Source organism: Rhagoletis pomonella, unplaced genomic scaffold, assembly GCF_013731165.1.
Source record: "Rhagoletis pomonella isolate Grant_MI unplaced genomic scaffold, Rhpom_1.0 Rhpom_scaffold_00147, whole genome shotgun sequence".
Classification (NCBI taxonomy): domain Eukaryota; kingdom Metazoa; phylum Arthropoda; class Insecta; order Diptera; family Tephritidae; genus Rhagoletis; species Rhagoletis pomonella.
In genome coordinates, this window is record NW_023458701.1 from 110,650 (window position 1) to 135,510 (window position 24,861).

Below are 24,861 nucleotides of genomic sequence, written 5' to 3' on the forward strand. Positions count from 1 at the left end.
ATTTTCGGTTGTTGCGTCCAAACGCATAACGCGAATCCGAAAACTTTAACATACACGTATAATCAAAAGAATTAACTTTTTTTAGCTTATTAATAAATTCGGTCTGCACTATGCACTTTTTTTTGCAAATTTCGCAAAAATACTGTGGATGGCGTAGCCGGAGTGATATGCACAAGAAATGTTGTATAGCTTTGACATGCAGAAGCCCCTCTTCTCCTGCAACACAGAAGCAGAAGCAAGCGCAACAGGGGGTGGACCTAAGAATGCGCATTTTTTCAATGGCTTGGAAGAATCTGTTATTGCATTAACTGTATTGAGAATCAGTTCTTCAGGCATAGGAGGTTGTGGTTGAACAATTCAACCCGAAGTTGACATAGATGCGTCCATGGTTACTATGCCCGACAGCTCCGCATATCGTTGGGAATTCACCTCCATAGCGCGCTCTTACCCTGCTGCTATAATAGCAAATGCAAGCGTAGCTACGAATTACGAATTACGAAAATTCGGGTTCTAGAATAAGGGGGATAAACTCAAAACAAATCTCAGTGGCGGTGGTAAAAATTTTAGATTGAAAAACGAAATTTGAATTTTATGTGCATAAATTAAATTTAAAAAATGTTGCATCGATGTTTTTTATGTGGAAAAAGCCTTGAATTCGTATATTTATTAAAAGTAATTTTTTTCTAAATCGCTATTGGCATTTTGCATTAAACCACAGTTTTCCAAAAGATGAAAGCGTCTGCAAGAAATGGGTGCCGCATCGATCCACCTCTAGCGATGTTTTAAAAAATGTTCGAATTTGTAGAAATCATTTCACTCTGAATGACTTCAAGGCTGCAAAAAACAATGGCAAAGGACGTTTAAATAAAAATGCGCTTCCTTCGGTGCAAGTTTTAATTTCACCGCACCAAAATGTGCTCGCATCTCGTAAGCAGCATTACCGAATTGACGATTTCGTCGTCATTTTGACATTTTTTTAGCTGAATGACGATTTGACGATTTTTACCCCGTGATGACGATTTTTTAATTGAGTTTTTCCACTAAATTACATTTGTATGTATGTAAAAAATTTGTTGCAGGAAAACGAGATCCAAAGTACAACCAGCATTTATTTAGTTTTTTTTCTACAACCGTGCTTTTAGTTATGTAGAATTTGTTCTAGAATTGTTACCAAATAGTTAATTTGCACTGCTGACACTGATTTGACAGAGACAGAAAAGTGGGAGAGGGAATTTGTTCAGTTTTCTTTCGTTAGTCTGGTAAACTATGCTTATCAACAGCAGATTCGTAGCTTTTTTCCCTAAAAAAACATAAATTGTAACAGAAAATTTAAGGTATTTTACTTACCCGTATGCGTTATGCCTTTCGGCAGCGGGCGGATTTAAAATTGAATAAACATCGAACAGCTGATTGCAGTTTACCAACTACCAGAAAAATTATCAAGCTTCCTTCACGTTAATTCGGTAACCGGTACACCGATTATAAAATAATTTTACACAAACAAAATACATTGGGAAAAATTACCGAACACCGAGTACTAAGCTCGGTGTGAAGACCCTACTTTAAAACTAGACCAAAATCATCAAAAACTTCAAACCAGTGGAGTTCAACTATTTAAAAGCAGTTGTGTTCATGGACGTAGCCAGGTAGGGAACTTCCGAATTTTTGCCTAGATATTCAAAAATAGTACCAGGAAATGCTTGCTCGATAATTTCGGCCCCACCTAACTTTCAAGTTTTTTTCCTATATATAACATATATAACAAATTATACACCCAATGCTAACAAAATAATTAGTAAATTGATTTAAAAAGTGGATATGTGGATCATCCGGATCTGTATCAAATTATTCTCTCTTACTTCAAAGCATTTCCATTTAAAAAAGGGTAAAAACCTGGCAGCGGTCGACAATGAGCGAAAATGGATTGAACGGTAAACTAATAAATAATTTTTTAGTTCAATTGTTTATTAGTTTGTATTTAGGTTTGTGTCTTCTAAGCGTACATCAAAAGTTTTGTATCACAGAACCAATCTGAGATTATTCATAGAAATATAGACCGGTTTGGTGAACAGCCAAGACGTTTACTTCTTAAGTACCCTGCAGTGAAACCCCAAACTAGTCAGGAAAAATACTAGTTTACAACTAGAATTTCCTGACTGAAACCGAACTAGTTCGAAAATTACCAGACTTGCACCAAGTACAAACGATTTATTCATGTCCTGTTTTATTTGACTTCGACAGTTTAATACAATAAATTACACAAAATATTATAACTTTTATTTAAGTATATTGTGAACCATTAAAGGGAATACGTATTCAATTATACCAGACCTGTTAAATAATGATTAATATTCATAATGATTTTTAATTAAAGCATGTTTCTTTGGATAACCGTTTAATGAGTAATAATTAATTACGTAAAAAACGTTAATTAATTCATTATTTTTATTATCATTATTTTGTTATTTTTGATCATTTTCAATTATTTTTGACATGTTTTAATTACACGATTATAATTATTTGATTAATTTCTATTATTGATCATCAGGGAAAATTATAGACAAAAATGAAGAATATTTAATAACTGCTTGAATTATTTATTTATTTTATTCTTATCCAAATCTCAAATTTTAAACATTAATTATTACTTTTATAAAATATTAAAAAAAAAGACTTAAATGTGCAAAGTTAATAAATTTAATTTATTTTAATGAAAACTTTTATTTTTATTTTAGTTCACTCAAAAATGAACTTAAGAATTCATTTTAATTTTAACTAAAATGTTTTCTTTTGCATATTCAATGTTATTAAAAAAGATAAAATTATAGTATATATTGTACCTGAAACCTTTTACTTTTACTAACACTTAATGAAAAATGTGTAATATATTAAAGTGTAACTAATCAAAAGTGTTTTATTGTATATTCATGAATTCACTTTATTTTTATTTTTATTTTTTTTTGAACTAGTATGAGAATCGTATATTTCTGACCGAAATCTGACAAATTGCCATCTCGTAGGACATCCCCATGTTAAAAATACCAGTTGATTGCACGGAAAAAAGATAGTTGGCTGACTAGTTGGGCATGCGGTTCGTACTAGTCGTGAGGTAGTTTACAACTAGTACATTTGACTACAGGGTAATTAGAGCAGATGGCACAAAACAAATAGCGCACATAGATTTCTATAATAAAAATAACATAGTAGAGGCTGATAATATATCTATTTTAAATTATAGACAAGTTAATGGCCCTTAATGAATTTTTTATTTATTACACGGTGTCACAAAAGAAAATCAAGTAATATATTTAGCATAAATCAATATACCAGCATAAAAAATCTGCATACTCAAAATGTTCAATACGTCCTCATATTTATACATACGTATGTATATAATTTAAGAGAAGTTATTACGCTGCAAACCACAATTGTAAATTGTTAGTTTACCTTGCAAAATTGCGGAGGAATATTACAGAGTATACGGAAAAGTTTATTTCTTAACATTTTTTATTTTGACTAACATCTGGTCCGGCTATTTGGTTTACTATACATGTATGTAGAGCTATGAATTTAAAAAATACATCAGGGTTTAGTTGAGATATTCGCCTTTGACAATGAATGTTTTGTACATTACCCAGTACTGCAAAGCTTTTGACTGCCATTCACCTGGGAGTAGCCAGAAGTGATTCGTGTGCTTACGGTTCAAATCGCAGCTCACTACGTCCGGATATTTATATCCATGAATCCTCTGGGTACCGACCAAACACCCGTTTGAGTTCGGCCACGTTAAAACCCTGCCCAATGAAAAAAAAAACACACATGCCTCGAATGATATCCCTTTCTTTTGATGACGATCACGGCAAACATAGGAAGGATTATGATTTGAGGGTATGCACCTGGAATATCCGAACCCCTAATCGGGAAGGTGCCTCTGCCCGGCTGGTTGATGTCCTAGGGAAAATAAAGGCTGACGTCACCGCCATACATGAAATGCGATGGACGGGGCGAGGAAGGTAAGCGTGGGGCCTTGCGACGTCTACTACAGTTGCCACGTAAGGGAGCGCAAGTCGGTGTTGGATTCTTGGTGGGAGAGAGACCGGCGTTCACTATAGTGGACGAACGTCTATCCACAATCCGCATCAAAGCGAGATTCTTCAACATCTTGCTCATATGTGCCAATGGCACGATTGAAGAGAAGGACGAGGTATCCAAGCATCTCTTAACTTAAAGCGTACATACCCAGTGGGAAAATGTAATGTATAGTTATCGAAAAAATAAACAGTAAAACAACCCTTTTCACATCCGAAAATGCATTTTTCCCCCACGGCGATGTCCTAAGAAAAGTGGGGCATTCAATTTTGCATCACCTAGTATCGAGAAATTAATGCGATTTAACATGAAATTTTTGGGACCATTTGGATACACTAGAAAGCTGATTACATAGTTGACAGTAATAGAATCGAGAACTCATAAGAAATACATTACACTATTTATCACGCATGTAATGCACTGTACTTTTCCGACTGGGAATTAGCGCTGCCCCTGACACCTATAAAAATCGTGCTTGGCGAATTAAATGCCAAGGTGGGCAACGAAGGAATCTTTGGCGAGAGTGACGGAAAATTCAGCCTCCACATAGAAACAGTGCGCTGAGTCTGATCGACTTCGCCGGGGCCCGAAACTTGGCAGTATGTAGTACTGTGTTCTGGCATAAAAAGATCCATCAAGCTACATGGGTGTCTCCAGATCGAAAAACGAGAAACCAAATCGAGCTTGTTGTGATAGCTGGAAGGTACACTTCCAGTGTTTTAGATTAACATACACTCCGAGAGCCAAACATCGACTCGCACCACTGTATTGATGCAGCCAATATACGACCCCACCTCGGTGCAGCAAAAAAAGGGCCCCCAATAATGCAAGCAAAGTTCAACGTCGAAAAGCTGCAATCAAAACAGACGGAATATGGATTCGCCGCTCGACTCTCACACCTGCTGTGAGAGAGCACTCTTCAACAAACCGACAGACGCGAGCAGTGGAACCACATTTCCCGCTCATTACTGGTACGATGAGGAGCATCCAGAAGTTGCAGAGAAAAATGTTTGAAATGCTGGCCGACAGAAAATTTTTAGCAGAGAGTTGAGCGACTTACGGAAGGTTTCAAGACTCCTGTAGAAACAACCATGGCGACCTAGTGACCGATGTCCAGAACGAACTCAGATTACGGAGGGAACACTTTTCGACCCTTTTGAATGGCAGATGCACTGAAGGAAGTTGAGAAGACGAACCTGAGTCCCCAGTCGATGCCGATGGAGTCGATATCCCAGCGCCTGACTATGATGAGGTACGAATAGCGATTATGCTGATGAAAAGTAACGAATTTACTTGAGCTGACGGCCTGTCAGCTGAGCTATTCAACTACGATGGCACGGAGCTAATAAGGTGCATGCCCGACGACTGGAATTCAAGTGCGCTCTGCCCAACTCCGCCATGCGTGTCAGCTACCACGGGATCAGCCTTCTAAGCATAGGTTGCAAGGTCTTATCGAATGTATTGTGTGAAAGACTGAATACAACCGTCAATGAACTGATTGGGCGTTATCAGTATGGCTCTAGACCTGGCAAATCCACCATAGACCAGGTATTCACAATACGCCAAATCTTGTAAAAAAGCCGCGAGAAAAGGATGGACTCCGATAATAATGTTAGCATGGAAATCCAACGCAGAATTACTTTTGCCAACAAGTACTACTTTGAACTGAGTAGGCTATTCAGGAGTAAAGTCCTCTTTCGACGAACGAAAACCACACTCTATTAGTAACTCATCATGCCCGTGCTGGTATATGGCACAGAAGCATGGATGATGAGGTGGCTCTTGGAGTATTTGAGAGAAAGCTTTTGCGGAAGATTTACGGGCCTTTACGCGTTGGCGACTGGCGTGCTTTGTTGAACTCGGCCAAAATCGCTTTGGCGGTTACAGCGTCAAATAAGAAGAAGAAGAAGTGAATAGATCTATAACCTTATCAGTCACACAGCGTTGTAATCCCGACGAAATCCTTGGCGGTGGTACCGGGAGGGGAACGGTACATGACGGTCGGAAGTTTAGTTTGGATTAAAGTCTCACACTGACGGGGTTAGGCTTCCGATGCTTCCTCCTCGTAAAATAAACATGCGCAGTAAAAAGTTAACTATTTAAATGGATGAATAGTTTTATATCAACTTTTGTGAACTTCTGTTTATGTGTTTTTGTACAACATATTTACCTCTATTGGTTACAATAATTTTAAGCTATAATAAACAATTTTTTAGTAAGTTATTGGTTTTGAAATTTTTGTTTTTCGTATAACACACCCCAACAACAATTGCAATCCACTTTTATTAACCCATATGCAATGTGGGTTGCATTTGCTTTTGTAATGTGTGGTCATATTTGTTTGGTCGTATGCATAAAACCTAAGCAAATGTTTTTTCTTAAAATTTCATCTTTTCACTATCACACTTAACTTTGCTTACTAAGTAGTGTTTGCCACAATTTAAATTGCAAAGTACAGGGCGTAAAATAATAACTGTCGCAGATTTTGTGAAAAATAAAAGGTTCCTTTATAGTTTTTGCAAAAAAAAAAAGTATTTTTTGTTAACTTTGTAAATATTTTACTTTAATTTAATTAACTAGTTTTAAAATTTTAATCCTTATTTGCATTTGTCAGCTTTGGGAGATAAGTACATGCGGCACGTACGTCTTTTTCAGGTGTATTTTTGCTTAGACTTTGTATAAAAAAACTGTATAGGGTTGGTCGAATGAACGCCCTCCTTAGTCATGAGTTCCGAGTCTTTTCTATTGCTGAGTATGATGCCTTATGTTGGACAAAAGACAGTGTATAATGGACCCGAATTGGGGAAATTAGCTTATGGTTACAGAAGATATGTAATAAATTAACCGACGAAGACTTGCGTGCCGCTTGCGCTTTTCTCCCAAACCCGCTGGTAAACCCAAATGGAGGTAAAAATTAAAAAACTAGTTAATAAAATTTAAGTAAAATGTAGACAATTAACAATAAACTACTTTTTTTACTTGCGCTTTTCTCTCAAAGTGTTTAGCGCCGGTAAACCCAAATGAAGGTTAAAATTTAAAAACGAATTAATAAAGTTTAAGTAAAATCTGAGGATCATTAACAATAAACTCCTTTTTCGCAAAATCTATAAAAATCCGTTTTATTAAAAAAAAACTGTGCGACAGATATTATTTTACTCTCTGTATAAAATATTAATAGCTAGAAAAAGGAGTACAAAAGAAGTACAAAACTAATAAAGGAGTACATTTCCAGTTGTTTTTTTTTTTTGGGAGTACAAGGTAGTAAATTGTAATAAAAAGGATTACGTTTACTCCCAAAAGCAGTACGTCTGGCAACCCTACACTCATAACATTAGTGTGAGCTTATTCATACGAAGAGTATATATTAGAGCCGTATTCATACGAACAGTCTATATTAGAGTGGTTTTAAAAAATAGACTCTCGATATTTACAGGAGCTTACATCTAGAAATATACTACTCAGTGATAAAAATACAATTGTTAAAGTTTGAGCCCAATCGGAATATGCCTTCACGTGCCAAAAGTGCCCTGAAGTTTGAAGTAAAGACAATTTTTCGAGAAAATACGATATTTTTCTGCTTTAGCTTACGACTGATTCTATCTAAAGCTATAAGCTATCAGATGAAAGGTAATTTGATTGACTTTAAAGTAAATTATAATACATTTCCTTTAAAAATGTACTGTTTCGAAGATATTTAACATTTAATGTTACAGGCACCTTTCTGGTCAGGTTTATGGAGTAGATATTGCGATATAATTATTTTGGATTTTTTTCCAGTTTATTGTTTGTTAAATCATGGTAAGTTTTAATTTAAAAAAATGAATAAAACTTACTCAAAAACATGGCTTTAAACGGAAAAAGGTTGCAAAATCCATTTCATGAAGCAGTATTTTGGCAAAATTGTGCATTTAAGCAGAAAATGCACCTAAGCGATAGACAGCTAAACGGCATATACTGTAACTTGTTTTTTATGTTATTATTAAAGGAACCTATTCAATGTATCCATTTCTTACAGTTGAGGTTTGGATATTTTGAAGTAATCTGAAGTCTTGCTTTAAAGTGCCATACTAGAGTCAATTTACCACAATTTTACCCATTAAATGTTAAATATCTTCTAAACCGTATTTTTTTTTTGAAGAAAATGTTGATGTTTAAATTTAATGTTGTGTTTACAATTATTTAGTTTTTTAAGGATACAAATCACTTGATTAAGGTCGAGCAAAGCGCCGAGCGGCTTAAAATTATTATTATTATTATTATTATTTATTATAAAAATTTACAATAAATAAAGTAAAAGCACGAGCAACGTAGCCTAGCGGCTATTATTACATTATTAGGGGTAATTAATTACAATAGAATCGTATTTAGTAGGATCTATGGAATTTTAAATTGGATGTCTAGTATCTTAAAAAAATTAAATATTATATTTACATGATTATCTGTAGGGTTGGATAGGAGGACGTAGGGGGAAACACTATTGAAAAACTTGTTATAGGTAGATGTTAGTCCGGGGCAGTTGAGAAGGATATGTTGGATAGTGAGTGGAGAGCTGTTGGAGAAATGACAAGTGGGCTGGGATTCTCTATTGAGTATAAAGCTGTGTGTGGCGATGGTGTGCTCCAGGGATGTTGCGAATGTGGAATTTTAGACATCCGCGGATGCGAATGCGGATGCGGATGTTTAAAAGCTAACATCCGCGGATGCGAATGCGAATGCGGATGTCATGTATTTTCAAGAAATAATTTGGATGGGTAAATAGGGTGATTTATTTAAGTAAATAAAAAAAGGAAGGGTTAATAATTTTTAATAATCTGCCTTATCCTGAGTTTTGCCCGAAAAAAAAATTCTGCCGATTTTGTATTCCGCCCATAGTAAATATGTACATGAAAACCAAAAGTGAAAAGTGAACCGGTTCGGGGAAAATTAAACTCATGATAAGACTGAATTTTTTTTTAGTACTTGAATTGAAAAATTGGAACATTATACTTAATAATTTTGAATTGCACGACCCACTCCGTTGCTTATGCTAGGATTTTAACTCTCATTCCAGCACGTTCGATATATCAGATCCGCTTTTCAGCATTAAGAAATCGATACTGTCCTCTCCCAATAAATGAATCATTAAAATAAAGACATAAAATCGGCTGATGAATTTAGTTCTGTAGCTGAACAGTTTTAGATCTCGACACTTAACAAACTCCTGCCTATCTTGACTCGGCGGAAAAATTTAAAATACCAGGGACATAACAGTTATAAGTTTTATCGCAAAAACGTTGCTCCATAACAGTTATTAGATGAGAAATATTTTTTATTTCGTTGATAAGAGTTATAGCCCAACTTTTATTTTTTACGTTACCTTATAACTGTTATGCCGGAGAAATATTTTTGTTCCGTTGCCGATAAGAGTTATTTCCCAACGTTTATTTTTTACGTTGCTTGATAAGTTATTTTACAACGTTCATTTTTTACGTCGCCTGTTAAAAGTTGTAAGATTAGGATATTGATGAAGATGGAGATGGAGAACAAGATAAAGATGATGAAATAAAAGTGAGAGAGTGAAATAACTCTTATCCGATAACGTAAAAATAAACATCGGGCAGTAGCTGTTATCAAGCAACGTAAAAAATAAACGTCGGGCAATAACAGTTATCAAGCAACTTGAAAAGTAAACGCTACGAAATAACTCTTATCGGCAACGGAAAAAATATTTCTCCTTTAATAACTGTTATGAAACAACGTTTTCGTTAAATTTCAGAATTCGGGCAACGTTTTCAATTTCCAAATTCGAGATAACAGTTATTTTTTGTCCCTGGAAAATACTGGTTCCATACGTCATGCGGACTGCGCCCCTCGTGCGGATGGGCGGGAATGGAGGATAAAAACCGTTGAATATATTAAAAAACCTTTCGAAGGGTCGTAAATCAAACCTGCGCCTTATATAACTATGCGCTCGAGGCGACAAAACTTGAAAAACTTGAAAATTGGCAAAATTGTAAATTCTTTTTGACTGACACTGCACCAGTTGAGAGGACTTTCAGTTATATTTATTTACTTTTATTGCGGTGCAATAGTTACTTTTTGAGAATTTCATCGGGGCTGCAATTGTCGGATGTATCCTCCTGACTTTCATCTTCACAATCTAGCATCATGGCACAATCGTTGTTTAGACACCGTTTTTTCCAAAGAATTCTTTATTCTCATTCTTTTGGTTGTTTCGGAATTTGGAGAAACTGTCACGTCATCAGAGTTTTTCGATTTTAGTTTTTGTAACTCATTTTTAATGCTTTCTTCTGTGACTGGTTCGATATACGTCTGTGCACTTGCACAATATTCCAGGGACCGAAAATAACCAAATATCCAAATTAAACAAATTTGGTATCATATTAAAGAGGACTGAAATAGCTTTTAAACAGAAATAACGAATGAAGGTTACCACCTCTATTTAAATTTTTTTATAACTTAATACTAAAGAAATTTTTTTAAATACATACCTGACCCAATGTTTGTTCTATGGTAATTAATTAACATTTTTTATTGAAATATTTTTCAATGTGTGGCTTTCCTCGTTTCGACATTTCAGTGTTAAAGCTATTTCAGTCCTCTTTCATTGATACCAAACTTGTTAAATTTGGATAAGCCGTTTGTTTATTATCCGGATATGACGTTTATTTCGGAATAAAAAATATTTGGCCAAGTTTAACTCGTAAAAAAAATAACTGCAATTTTCAGTCCCTTCAATATTCGCATTCGCAAAAGATCCGCATTGAATTTTGCGAATGCGAAAGCGAATGCGAATGTTAAAATTAATGCGGAAGCTCCGCGGTTGCGAATGCGAATGCGAATATTCGCAACAACCCTGGTGTGCTCCAGTCGAAATCTGGTGTATATTTTGTTTGCCTTAGTGTTTGTACTGCATGGAAGTTTGAGGGATGTTCTGTTGGAATTGACTTGCTTGTATCGGTGGTTGTATCTGGACCAGTCGGCTGTCATTTCACTTTTTACCTTCCAGAGGGCGGACTTGGTCAGAAATGATCTGTGACATGGCGCAAAGGTATGAACAGGGTGTTTGTTTGCCGATTTAGCTGCACGGTCAGCGCACTCGTTTCCTTCTATGTTTGTATGTCCAGGGACCCACATCATTTTAACTTTATTGTTCATGGTGATGAGCTCTTGCTTTATTTGTATTATCATTTCATTTTTGTTATTCAGGCTTTGCGAGGCAAGGAAAACTGACTTACTGTCGGTACAAATTATGTATTTTTTCTTGGATGCCCGACATATCTTATGTGCGGATAGGATCGCTATAGCTTCAGCGTCGAAAATAGTAGATAGTTCAGCTACCGCTCCATGAGATAATGTATTACTCCTATCATCAACTACTGAAAATGATGTGCAAACATCGGTTTTGGATCCATCAGTAAACAGGAGGTGCCAGCCTTTATTTTTGAAGGTTTGTACGGTGTCAAAGTAATGTTGGACGTAAGCGTTTGGAGTTGTGGTGTTTTTCTTTAGACGAGCCAATTTGTCAATGAAAGAGTTATCAGTCAATAGCCAAGGGGGGTGGCTTTCGCGAATGTTAAGTTTACGACTGGTGTCAATTCCAAACTCTAATGCCATTAGATTTAGTCTGTAGATCGCTGAAGGCTTTTTCATTCTGGTGGTTCTGTTTCTGGTTGAAGTCGCAAAGTCATGCAGAAGATTAGATGTGGGGCATGCGAGTTTGTGAATAAGCCTGCCGTTGACGATACGTCTAAATGGACTCCAGTCCACTCTCGGCCTGTAAGTTTATCGTAGGTGTTGTAGGAAACGCTCGTGGGCTCGAACGTATAGCCGTGTGGTATGGTGCTTGGATACATCGAATGTGACTTTTGGCACAGCTGCCGTAAATCGGTAGCCCATAGTCAATCTTTGCAAGGATTGTTTGTTTGGTGAAATTGAGGAGAACGTTGGTATGGATGTTGGTTTTAGGAGAGGACAAGTATTTGACAAGGTTGAGATGGGAGGATAAGTTTTTTCTTAAATATAAACAGTGCTGCTTAAAGGTATATCTATGGTCAAAAACAGGCCCAGAATTTTAAGGTGTTCAACATTTATGATATTTACATTCTTATGACTAATTACTAGACTATTTCAGCTTCTTTTCTTACAAATGTGAAGATGTTTAGTTTTGTCCAGTGAGATTACGGCTCCAGGGGAATTGCACCAGCTGTCGATTGAGTGGAGAGCATCTGATAGTTGTTGTTGTATTTCTTGTGAATCTTCGTGCTTTGGGACCAATTCCCCACTTGGAAAGTTTCTGTAGTACTACATGAATCCCGATTTTGTCTGTTTATTGGGTTTCCTTAACGGGATTATAGTTGAGGTTTTGTAGCTTTGAGGGATAGTTCCCGTATCAAAGATCCTATTGTATAAATTTAGAATCCGGTGTTTAAAGGATGGTGGGCTATTTTTAATCATATCATAAGATATTTTATCAAACCCGGGGGTTTTTCTCTTGGAAGTTTTCAAGCATGAGTTAAATTCATTCATAGTTAAAGGAGACGGCTTAAAATTAAAACATATAAAATACTACAGAAGCGGCTACGCACTGAGCATCATTTCCGAGCGGCTTAACGGCATTTCTCTATGGCGCCGCTCAGTCGCTCGCCGCTTTGCCGGTCATTGCGTGGCCTCCACCTAACAGTAAGGTGCCCCACATACATACATATATACACATGTACATACGTATGAATATGGAGTGTGTAGGCTCGCACTAAAGTTATGATTGTGAATAAACTACTGTTATCCGTTCAAATGTTTTTTTTCGGAGTGAATGCTTGAATACTTTCGGCGTGATATGCTGATATTATAATTTTTCTGACAGGCGGAGTAATTGTTTAAATTTTAATTTCTTTAACAAATAATAATAATAAAAATAATAATAATAATAGATTGGCGCTTACACATATGTTAGTGTTTGGCCGAGCTTCTCCTCCGATTTGTGCTGTGCGCCTTGATGTTGTCACACAAAGCGGAGGGACCTACAGTTTTACGTCGACTCCGAACGGCGATTGTATTTTTATGAGAAGCTTTTTTCATGGCAGAAATACACTCGGAGGTTTGCCATTGCCTGCCGAGGGACGACCGCTGTTAAGAAAAAAACTTTTATATTTTTTGCGATGTTGCTTTGACCAGGGATTGAACCCAGGCGTTGCGGAGTGGAAGCGCGCACTGCTTACCACTACACCACAGCGGCCGACAAATAATAATTTTATTTATTTTAAATTTAAAATTTTCAAGACAAAAAAATTTATTTTAGTAGGGTTGTATACTGAGGAAAAAAACTCATTTTAAAAATGAAATTTTTTTATTTGATTACTGTTTAAAAATGTTCGTATTTAAATGAAGTGAAAAGTGTTCAAATTGAATATTCCCATTATACATACACTACGTATAAGGGAAATATTCAATTAAAATACGCCCGTATTAAAATGAAGCATTTTTCACTGCACGGATGGCGTATTGCACGTCTCGGATGGTTTCTCATATGTAATTAAGAAAGTATATACTATATACAAAAAGCATGTACAGCGATGACAACACATCAGTGTTGCCACAAAAAAATTACCAAACTTCCCAAAAACAAACAAAAAATCCTAAAAATCCGAGCAAATTACTAAAAATTTTCTTATATCAGATATGAGTATTGTGTACTACATACTATTTACAGATACTTACAGGTCTATTCTGCACGTTACCGAAGATTTTGTGACCGGAAAAATTTATTACCTAAAAATGTTACCACTTCTTGTCACCGCGATTCTAAGTACGTTGGCAATGCAGTGAAAATATTCAGCAATTCAGCTATGAAGATTTGTGGAAATTCCTGTATTGCATATTCCACGGGGCAATATTTTGTTACCAGCTTATGAGATGGTAACCAAATTTACCGGTTACAAGAGAGCACAGAATGTGAAAAAGGTTTAAAAATTGACAGACACTTTCATTACCGGTTACAAAAGTTATGTTACCAGCGCAGAATAGACCTGTTAGTATAACAAGTAATTTTTAGCAAAAAAAAAACCGACTTCAACTCTCATATAAAAAAAAATATATATATATATATATCATAACCAGATTAGTATGGGAAAAGAATTATCGAAATCGGTTGACGTGGTCCAAAGTTATGCGGTAACATACATAAAAAAAATAAGAATAAAAAAAATAAAAAAAATGAAAATATATATTCCGACGAACTGATAACCTCCTCCTTTTTGGGAAGTCGGTTAAAAATGAATCACATTCTCGAATTCAATTCGTACATTTATTCTTGCGGCTCAAACAAAGTACCACCGTTATTTTTTTTGCCTTGCTTTGTATATAATATTGCTGCAACTACATACATATATCAGTGCTCAATTTGGCCCTAAAGCCAGTCCTGCACATTTTTAAACTACGTTCTACTGAAGCATTAGAAAAGTAATGCAGATATAATATTTTTTTTCATTTCGAAGCTTATATGAACCTGACGAATCTTTTACATCAAAAACTTTTTATACCCGAGCGCACTTGTGCACAAGGGTATTATAAATTTGTTCACATAACGGTTGTTTATACCAAGCAAAACGAATCGATATAGATATAGACAAATGTATACATAAATGATCAGAATGAAAAGAGAAATCGATTAAGCGATGACTGTCCGTCCGTCCGTCCGTCATTGAAACTTCAATATTTTGAAATTTAAGGACACTAATTTACTCAAAATTGATACACCCCGGCTTACCATGTAGCGGTAGCTTTCGGAAAGGTGAAAACCATAGGGCTATTCGCGATCCGGTGCAAATGGCCTAGCATCATTGCATTGCAAATTTGTATTGCAAATTATTTGCAATACACAAACAAAATACACGCATTTGCATTTGTCATGGCTTGACAAATTTGCAATACCTAAAATCCATAGCATAAATATGCTATGCATTGCATTCATAAACAAAACCAAAGCTGATGCACAAAAATTGTTTTGCAAAAGCTTTACCATGACAGTTTAATAAAGGTCGCTCACAATCCATGGCGTATTTCTGCAATTGCATAAATTTGTCAGCTCTTATGCACCGAATCGCGAATAGCCCTCACATATTTAATACTAGCAAATGACTGGCTTGCTTCGCGACGCCTTATAAGAACTTTTGCGTTGACTAATACGAAAATAGTAAAATAGTGCAAAAACGGTTTGTAATTTAAAAACTATTAGTCTAGGTTGAAAGGACTGAAGAGCAGAACCTTGCTTACTCATAGGCCAAGTATAATAGCGCTGAGATAACATTTGGGTTTAGTACTAATCTCCTTCGATGATATGAGCTCTTATTTCCACCTGTGAGATATCTGCAAGTATTGCAAGGTTGCCGTTCTATAATCCTGCTATTCCACAGTATGGAAGAGTTTTCACGTTTGGACGGGGTCATTGATATTTTTACGGTGTTCTCTCTAATTCAGCACACTTAAAGATTGGGGCTTTATTAAGTCATCTAAAACGTAAATTTATAGAGGGGAATGTAAATATCGTGATTTTAGCGCTATCTACATATGTTTTGGGTTCATATTATTACAGAAGAAATTCTTATCATAAAGTTAATACCAGTTAATCCAGGTCATACAATAAGGACGGGTTCTCTAAATATCTCGACTCCGGCGCCATCTGTCGGCACCATTTTTTGCAAGAGTATATTATACGCTGCAGAGCAGAATTTCAAATTCATGTGACGTATGATTCCGAAGTTATGACTGATTAAAAATTTCACTCCTACGGGCTGAGCCACGCCCCTTTTACAAAAGTATGTCTACTTTATAATAAGCATCTACCATAGATATGTATGTCAACACACCAAATTTCAAAGTCATCTGACCTACGGTTTCGAAGTTAAAGCTGATTAAAAATTCCACGCGCATGGCAGGTGCCACGCCCCGTTGTCAGATATCGTTTTTGTATACCCTAGGTTACGTCCGAGGTCACTCTCTATATACCAGTTGAAGCCCCATGAAAATCCATTCAGTAGTTCCGGAGATTAGTGAGTTCAAACAGACAAATAGACAAACAATCTACAGTTTTATTATAGCATAGATTTGCGCACGGGTATTTAATGTTCGGCTCGCCCGAACTTAGACTTTCTTACTTGTTTCCTATAATTTTCTGGATCTAATGAAGAATCAATATGAATATTCTTATGATCGAACAATGCGTTTTCTCTCCATTGGTTATCGAGATTTCGCAAGCTCAAAATAAATTGAAAATATAACGATGGAATGAAAAAAATTATCGATAACATTTTGAATATTTAGCAGAAAATGCAGATGTGCTTAAGTGCGAAAAACACCACACATGCGGCTTGACAAACCAAGCGAAACACCCCTTTGCTTAAAGCTATTTATATTGTTTATGAGGGTGGTCGATAGAGCTGCCAGATATCTCTGTTGCCAAACCGGGACACTTTAGGACAGGAAACAAACAGGACAAAACTTACGTGCGTAAGGATGTAGTAAAATTTTATTTTAACAGACAAAAACAAAATCATAAAAACATGGGATCATTACAACGTACGCTAGCAAAACAAAACAACTTATCACAACTAAGGCACAGAGAATTTTTCACAATGCACGCACCTTTTTTATTCTTTACGGTTTATACTAAATTCATCAAAAAACATAAAAATAAAATTTCTAAACTCGCGAAAATTTACTAAAACTGCATACAAATTTGCACCTTTCTAATCAGACTTTTTATAAAAATTTTTAAAATGAAGTTTTGCGGCCTATTAAATTTTAGTGAATTTTTGGTATTGTTTTTACTGAGAGTTTCTTCCATACAAACTATGTTCGACAATTCTTTTTATATGGCTCAAAAGCTACATTTTCAAAATTTTTCTAAAGGATTTGATTGGAAATTTTGATCTGATGAAACAGCCTTCGAGCCAATAATTTTGTATCTCATGAAAGAACAAAAAATTTACAAAAAAAGTACAAGATAACATTATTAACATTAACTTGCTTCAAAACTTCTGTCTTTTCCTTAATACATATATTTAATTGTAAAACTCTGTGCATTTGGTATGTGCATACGTATTTAGGTGCATATAATAATCAACTATTTTGCTTGTGGAAAGTTCAACTATCTGGAGATGTAACTATTTCACAAATGAAACCGGTGCACTGAAAGAAATAAGTTTAGAATCAGCGTTCGGACTACTGAAACTCGATTCGGGAGTAAATGACTCGAAAAATCGCAGTAAAACCGAAATCATAAGCAAACGTCAGTAAAAATTATTTGGGTTAAATTTTGCTGCTTCTGACAAAGAGATTACCGTTTTTACTCTCCTATTTTTCTCCTACTTTGCCAGTAGTTTTTCCATAAACTAAAATATAATGTTTAAAAAAAACGTCAATTATCGGACGGCGTATAAATTTTTGACCTTTTGTTAATAAGAGTTCTTGCGAACATTAAGCTTTTAATTTCGACATTAAGTCTGTTCCAGTATTTATTTTTAATGAGATTCATCTCCGAAAATTTTCTTTCGGCAGCAGCACTACTGTGCGGTAAAATAGCTAATGTCAGCTTATACTCTGCCAAATTTCTAAACATACACCTTTCCAAAACATTTTTCTGGTAAATCCCTTGGTTTGGAAAATAAAAAAAGTGATTCCGCAAAAAAGAGGTTAAAGAGCAAAAGAGATAACTTCTGTTACACCTTTCTATACAAAACCTTGGTGCCACAGAAGTTATTGAAGAAAAATTTTAAAAGTTAATTATTTTGTAATATATTCCTAATGTGAATGGAAAAAAGTAAAAAAAAATCCGAGCATATTTTAAGTCACTTGGAGTAGGGAGTAGATTTGTAATTTTAAAAAAGAAATCGGCGTACATCTACTCCGATCAGAGCAAAGTCCGGACGATGTTTACTACATCTAAGAAAGCGCACTATATTTAAAAAAATGCGCATATAGAAGAGCACCAACCCAACTCGTAATAATTTAAGTATACAAATTTTAGTATTTAGTTTAGAAATATTCAATTCAATTCATTCAAATGAAGCGCTTTGCACCTACCGATTGCTTTTACATAATTAAGTTAAAAAAATATTTAAATTCAATGTTGCCCGTAATGGGATTTGAACCCTGACCCTCTTGAAATTGGCAAATTGAGGCAATGCATCTTTGCGCACACAGCTACAGCCAGACATGTAAATGTGCATTCGAATGTTGTGTTTGAATCAACACCATGCGTGCGTGGTATGAAAGTATTATTTTTAAATACGAACATTTTAAAACGATAATCAAATAGAAAATACTCATTTTTACTATACGTCATTTCCCTCAGTGAATTCATAAAATTTTTCTGAATATTACAACGCGTTTCTTCTCTTAGTGTAGTAATTTTTGAGCTTTTATTCAAATTTGCGCAATCAAATCGAAAACCGGGACATTTAAGGTTAAACCGGGACAAATAGTCTAAAACCGGGACATGTCCTGGAAAACCGGGACGTCTGGCCGCCCTAGTGGTCGAAGGTTTGACAAGCCGTTTGAGGGATATGTGAACAAAATTCAAAATTTTTTTGATTTTCTGGACACCATGGTGACGTTTGTTCAAACCGCTTATGTTTTGTATAGTAAAATTGCCTCATTCGCGACGGAATTTTCACCGAATGAGGACGCAAGAGGGAAAAATCTAAGAAAACCAAACTCTTTTACATTGTGAACCGGAAGAAAAATAAAATTCTTTGCTTGAACTCAACATTTGAAAGCACATTTAGATGTATGGCTGTAGCTGAGTGTGACAAGACGCTTGATACAATTGGTTGCTGCCAAGAGGGTCCGGGTTCAATTACTATCAGACGGAAAATAAAATAAATTGTTTTTTCCTCTTAATTACGAAAAAGCATCTGTGCACTTCACAACGACATATTTTATAACGTGCATACTCAAATTTAAAACGAGTTGGGTTGGTGCTCTTTCATATGTGTATTTTTTTTTTAATTTAGCACGTTTTTTTTAATCCTAAAATTATTTTCCCTCTGTGTATGTCCTCTCCCTATGTTTAAAAAATCATCACATTCCAATTTGTATTTTCCGAGAAAAATAAATTCCGTGCCATTGTAAAAAAATTCAAATGATCATAAAAAGTCTAAATTTTAAAATTTTTCAATGAAATTTATGCAGTATATTTCAGGTGATTAGAACTTCATATGAAGAAACAAGTAATTTTTAGCAAAAAAAAAACGACTTAAACTCTCTGTTTTATGAAGAGCCTCTAAGTGCCACCCTAATATGCCGACGTACATATGTACATAGTTAAGCTTTTATCTATTCAACATTTGTTCTCTCAAACTAAAAAGCAATTTGAAATACTGTTAGTTATCTAAGCTCCTGTTTTGTATTCAAGCCAGCATATGCATACATACTTTGAACAAACAATATTTAAGTAATATAAATTACATGCACAATAAAGTTTTTTGAGCGCTCTAATTTTGGATTCTGTTGAATAAAGACATTTGTACAGTCAAGACAAAATAGTCTCCTGACTTTAAACAGTGGTGACCCCGACGTGATCACATTTGCTGACACGTTAGACAAAAACAAGCATTGTGTAACGCGATTTGCGCGTTAATCGAGATTCGCAGGCAGCATCACAGTCTGCCAAATCGTATGATTTCACAGTTCACTTAAACACGGGTTTTCTTTTGCAAGATCTTTTTTCGCCATCCATTATTCAAAATGCCTACCGATCAAGACGTAACATTGGGTGATACTCCGCGACCGCAGAATTCTTTTTTAAAAAGAAAGTGTGACGCTATATTTCGACAAATCGTGACTATTCAGCGTCAAAGTACAAATGAAGCGCTTCAGGCCATGGACCATGCAGAACTTTCGACGCGCATCGAGCTTCTGGATCACATACTGGGCAATTTCGAGGCCGCCCAGACTGGCTTGAAAGAAGAAAATCCTGATGAACTGGATAGTAGCAGCCGTACTGATTTCCTCGCCATCTATGTCTCCATAAAGGCAGCAATCACTCGTGAACTAAAATCACAACGCATAGAGCCACATGCTCATTCGCCCACAGCAGTATTTTCTCCGTATGATTCCCAGTCAGTGGTTGTATTGAAGCAAATAAATCGCGTTTGCCCGATCTTCAGCTGCCAACATTCGCAGGTGCCTTCACGGAGTGGCCAAATTTCATTTCAATGTTTCAAACTGTGGTCGATAATAAGCCAGAGCTTACGAAGATAGAAAAATTCCAGCACCTGCGGTCCTGTTTAAAGGGCAGCGCTTTAGATGTCATTCGTTCCCTGGAAATACGCGAAAGCAATTACGACAAGGCTATGAATTTACTTAAAAGTCGCTTTGATAATAAACGCCTTATTTTTCAGGCTCACATTCGCGAATTATTTGAACTTAAAAGTGCAGAAGCCAACACTGTGGGTAGTCTTCGCGTACTTGTTGACAAATTCACGTCTCACATTCGAGCACTTCAGACCCTAGGGAGCAAGATACACATAGCCGACTGTCTACTCATCCTTATCATGTCTCAAAAGCTGGATCCATCTACGCAAACAAAGTGGGAAGAATCAGCCGCATGCAGTAACATACCTACATGGGAGAGTATGGAAACTTTTCTTGAGAAGAGGGGTCAAACATTGGAGAGCATTAATTTCGCTACGGTACAGAACACACCTAGCGCTAAGGTGAGCAAAACACAGTATCAGAAAAAATCCCTTGTAGTTTCAAAATCCACGCACAAAGTATGTACATTTTGCAAAAAGGAAGACCATTCTATTTAGACGTGTCCGTCATTTATTAAACTCACTGCGGCGATACGTAGGAAAGAGGCCAAAAAGGCAAACCTTTGTTTGAATTGCTTAAAACACGGGCATCAAGCTCAGCAATGTAAATCTTCCAATTGTCGTCGCTGCCTATCCCAGCACCACACTCTCTTGCATTTCATTCCGGCTCAACAGTCAACCACTGATTGCACGCCCGATGAGAAACCTGAGTCAGCTGCACAAGCTACAACACTTGTGTCAAAGTCTAACAATATTTCGCCCGACCCTTCTCTAACCGAAAACGTACTTATCGCAACTGCAGTCATCTTGGTGAAAAATAGCACTGGTTCCTTCATTCCGTGTCGGGCTGTATTGGATTCTGCTTCGCAGTTAAATTTTGTCACATCCAGGTTTGCTAACCAAGTAGATTTGAAAATGTCGAAATTTTCGTACTCCGTCTCAGGTATTGGCGAATCAGACCTTAAAATTAGCCACTGCGCTAGCATAACATTTAAGTCCATGCATAATGACTACTCAACGAGTATAACATTTGCGGTTACTCCCACCTCAACCTAATTATTCCTTTGGTACATCCGACTGGAAGCTACCTGCAAATATAAAGCTTACTGATTCATTGTTTTTTAAATCTCAGCGTGTTGATATGTTGCTTGGGGCTGGGATATTCTTTGACCTATTATGTGTTGGACAAATTCGGTTAAAAAATATACCATACGTTTTGCTTGGGTTGGGTTGTTTCGGGTGGCCAGCAGAAATCATCAATTTCGTCATCGCCAGCAGGTGCGTTAATCGGTAGCGAAGAACAACAACAATCATTGAGCCAAATAGCTCGTTCATTCTGGGAAGTAGACAACTGCTTCGAACCTATCGCAAAAACAACAAAGGAATAGATGGAGTATGAAGAGCATTTTAAAAACAATTATCATCGCTTAGATACTGGAGAGTACTGTGTTTGTTTACCACTAAAGCATAGCCTCGATTTACTCGGGGATTCATATGAGCAAGCACTGAGACGGTTTCTATCTCTTGAACGCCGACTTCTGCGTAATATTGTAGTGAAGGCTCAGTATTCAGCATTCATTAAAGAGTATGCACAACTAAAGCACATGTCTTTTGTTGAGCACCCAATTACAAATACAAAGATTTATTATTTACCTCATCACTGCGTATTCAAAAGCGACAGTACAACAACAAAGCTTCGTGTTGTGTTTGACGGCTCAGCAGCTAGCTCTTCTGGATACTCGCTCAATGAAATTTTGATGGCTGGGCCGACGATTCAACCCAAGCTGGCTGATATTCTCATTCGTTTTCGTACTCATCCCGTAGCTGTAACTGGTGACATATGTAAAATGTATAGGTGCGTTCGCGTTACATCCCCTGATGACTATTTACAATGTATACTATGGAGAGACGATCCAAACAGCGAAATTAAAACTTTTAAACTCGAAACAGTCACTTATGGCACGAAGCCAGCATCGTTCCTTGCTATACGTACAATGCATCAGTTCGCCATTGATGAGAAAAAATCATTTCCTCTTGGGTCTCAAATTGTTTTACGCGACTTTTATGTCGACGATTTGATTACTGGCGCAAAGACTGTTGACGATGCAAGAGCTATTGTTGCACAAACAACTCAGTTGTTGGCGAAGGGCAACTTTCAAATTCGAAAATGGTGCTCAAGTGAGAAAGATGTGCTCTCTCAAATTGCTGTCGAGGATAAAGAAAGTTTTTTAAAATTTGATGACGGAAGTGACAAAACGAAAACGCTTGGGCTTGTATGGAATCCTCAAACAGACACATTTCTATTTTCATTCTCGTTAGAAAAGCTGCCTCCAAAAATTACAAAACGTTTTGTGCTCTCTGTTATAGCGCACTTCTACGATCCACTTGGCCTGATAGGACCAACAATTTGTAAGGCGAAAATATTTCTATAGCTACTGTGGATGGAGAAGGTCAATTGGGATGAGAGTTTGCCAATTTCTCTTCATACTGCCTGGTAGTACTGAACAGTCGAAGAGTGCGGACGTGTTTTTAAGTTCGCTCCGTAGTCATTAAATATTGTGCTATTTAATAAAACAAAAAAAAAAAAAACGAAAAAAAATAAAAATTAGTAAAATAAACAAACAAACCAAATGAAAACAGAAAGCGATGAGTCAAGCTGAAATCCGAGCTCAGAAGCAACGCGAGCAAAATGAGCGCCGGCTTTCAGTTCAACGCAACAACGCATATTTCTCTATTCGGTCCCAGAGTGACAGCGAAAGCGCAAAGTCCAATCCATCGACCACCCTCGAACCCCCTCCAGATTCAGGTCAGCGGACTTGTCCTCCAAACTTACCATTGACGACTCCGATGCCTTGGAGTGAAGAGTGCGCTTCACCTGTGCCGTATCACATTTCACGCCCAACGCTTACATCAAATTCGGTAAGCGATAACATATCCCCAAATATAGCGGCAACAACAACTAGTACAGTGACATGTTTCACTACCTCTATCGCGCCAACAACAACAACAAACTCACCGGTACCTGCCGACTGCACAGCGGTGTCAACAGCCCGGCCGATTCTTGCTGCACAAGCACAAATTAACTTGAGTGCAAGCACTGGCAACAAAGGTAAAGCGCAAGAAAGGTTGAAAAACGAAACAACTAAAAATGCGGCCATACAGACTGGAATGGACCACTTTGTTACAATAAAAAGAAAACTTAGTCCGCAAAATTCAACGGGCAGTAAGACAAAAATAAACCGCCTTACCTCAACTCAGCAAGTCAGTACGAATAGATTTGCACTGCTAAGTGACAATGCCGATGATGTGAATAGCCAAATTTCTGAAGGTGCTGCAAAAGCTACTAATGCCAAACCTCCGCCCATTTTTATAAGAGAAGAGAATCCAAGCGCTCTTGTAAAAAAATTCACACAGCTAATCGGTAGTAATAAGTTTCATATCTGTGTTCGTATGGAAAAGTAGCTTATGTCGAAAGGTTGGCTTTAGTATAATGCGGCATTTCTTTTATTCTTTGAACGACAAGGAATTTTTTGATGAGACTTAAGAAGAATATTGACTTTCTAGTATCGGAACTATTTCTTGCACGTTTATTTGCTAAAAGTTGTTCAACGGCTCAGCGCCAGCGAGTCATTCGCAATCGTATACTGCAAATGCCGATTTATATTAAAGTCAGCCTTTCGACATAAGCTACTTTTCCATACGAACACAGATATTATCCCACTATCTAAGGGAAATATTCGCGAAACTAAAGTACAAATTTATTCCGAACAGGATTTTCGAACAGTGTCCAAATACCTGAATGACACAAACACAAAATTTTATACATACCAACTTAAAAGTGCAAAAGGTCTACAAATTGTAATTAAAGGTATCGAACCAAGCGTTGAAGCTGTGGAAGTTTTGGAAGCACTTAAAGAACAAGGTTTCAATCCAAAAGCTGCTGTGAATATTTTTAATAGGTACAAAATACCTCAACCTATGTTTAAAGTTGAGCTCGAGCCTGAAAACAAACCTCTGGGCAAAAACGATGTGCATCCAATTTATAAATTACAATATCTGCTGCATCGTAGGATAACTGTGGAAGAACCGCATAAGAGAAATGGCCCTGTACAATGCACCAACTGCCAGGAGTATGGTCATACTAGGTCTTACTGCACGCTTCGCTCAGTGTGCGTAGCTTGTGGAGAGCTACATGTCTCTGCCACTTGCACATCAAACAAAGAAGACCCGCGTGCAAAAAAATGTGGTAACTGCGGTGGAAATCACACAGCAAACTACAGAGGCTGTCCAGTCTATAAGGAGTTAAAAAACCGGATCAACCAATGCGTGGCTTCCATACGTACTCATAATGTACCGAATGCCTTTGTACCTTTCCCAAACGAATCCTGACGTCTTCTTCGCCAAAAGAGCCACGTCGCCAACAGTTCTATCAAACACCGTGAATGGCGTCTCGTTTGCA

At 36.7% G+C, this 24,861-nt stretch overlaps 1 protein-coding gene across 1 annotated transcript; it reads left to right on the top strand.

Moving 5' to 3' along the window:
• Positions 1 to 19,833: 19,833 nt before the first annotated feature.
• Positions 19,834 to 21,906, top strand: LOC118750127. Its single transcript, XM_036484861.1, has 3 exons — positions 19,834 to 20,184; positions 20,256 to 20,804; positions 20,901 to 21,906. Exons 1-3 carry the CDS (start codon positions 19,834 to 19,836, stop codon positions 21,456 to 21,458), a joined length of 1,458 nt encoding a protein of 485 aa, XP_036340754.1. The 3' UTR covers positions 21,459 to 21,906.
• The last annotated feature ends 2,955 nt before the right edge of the window (positions 21,907 to 24,861 follow it).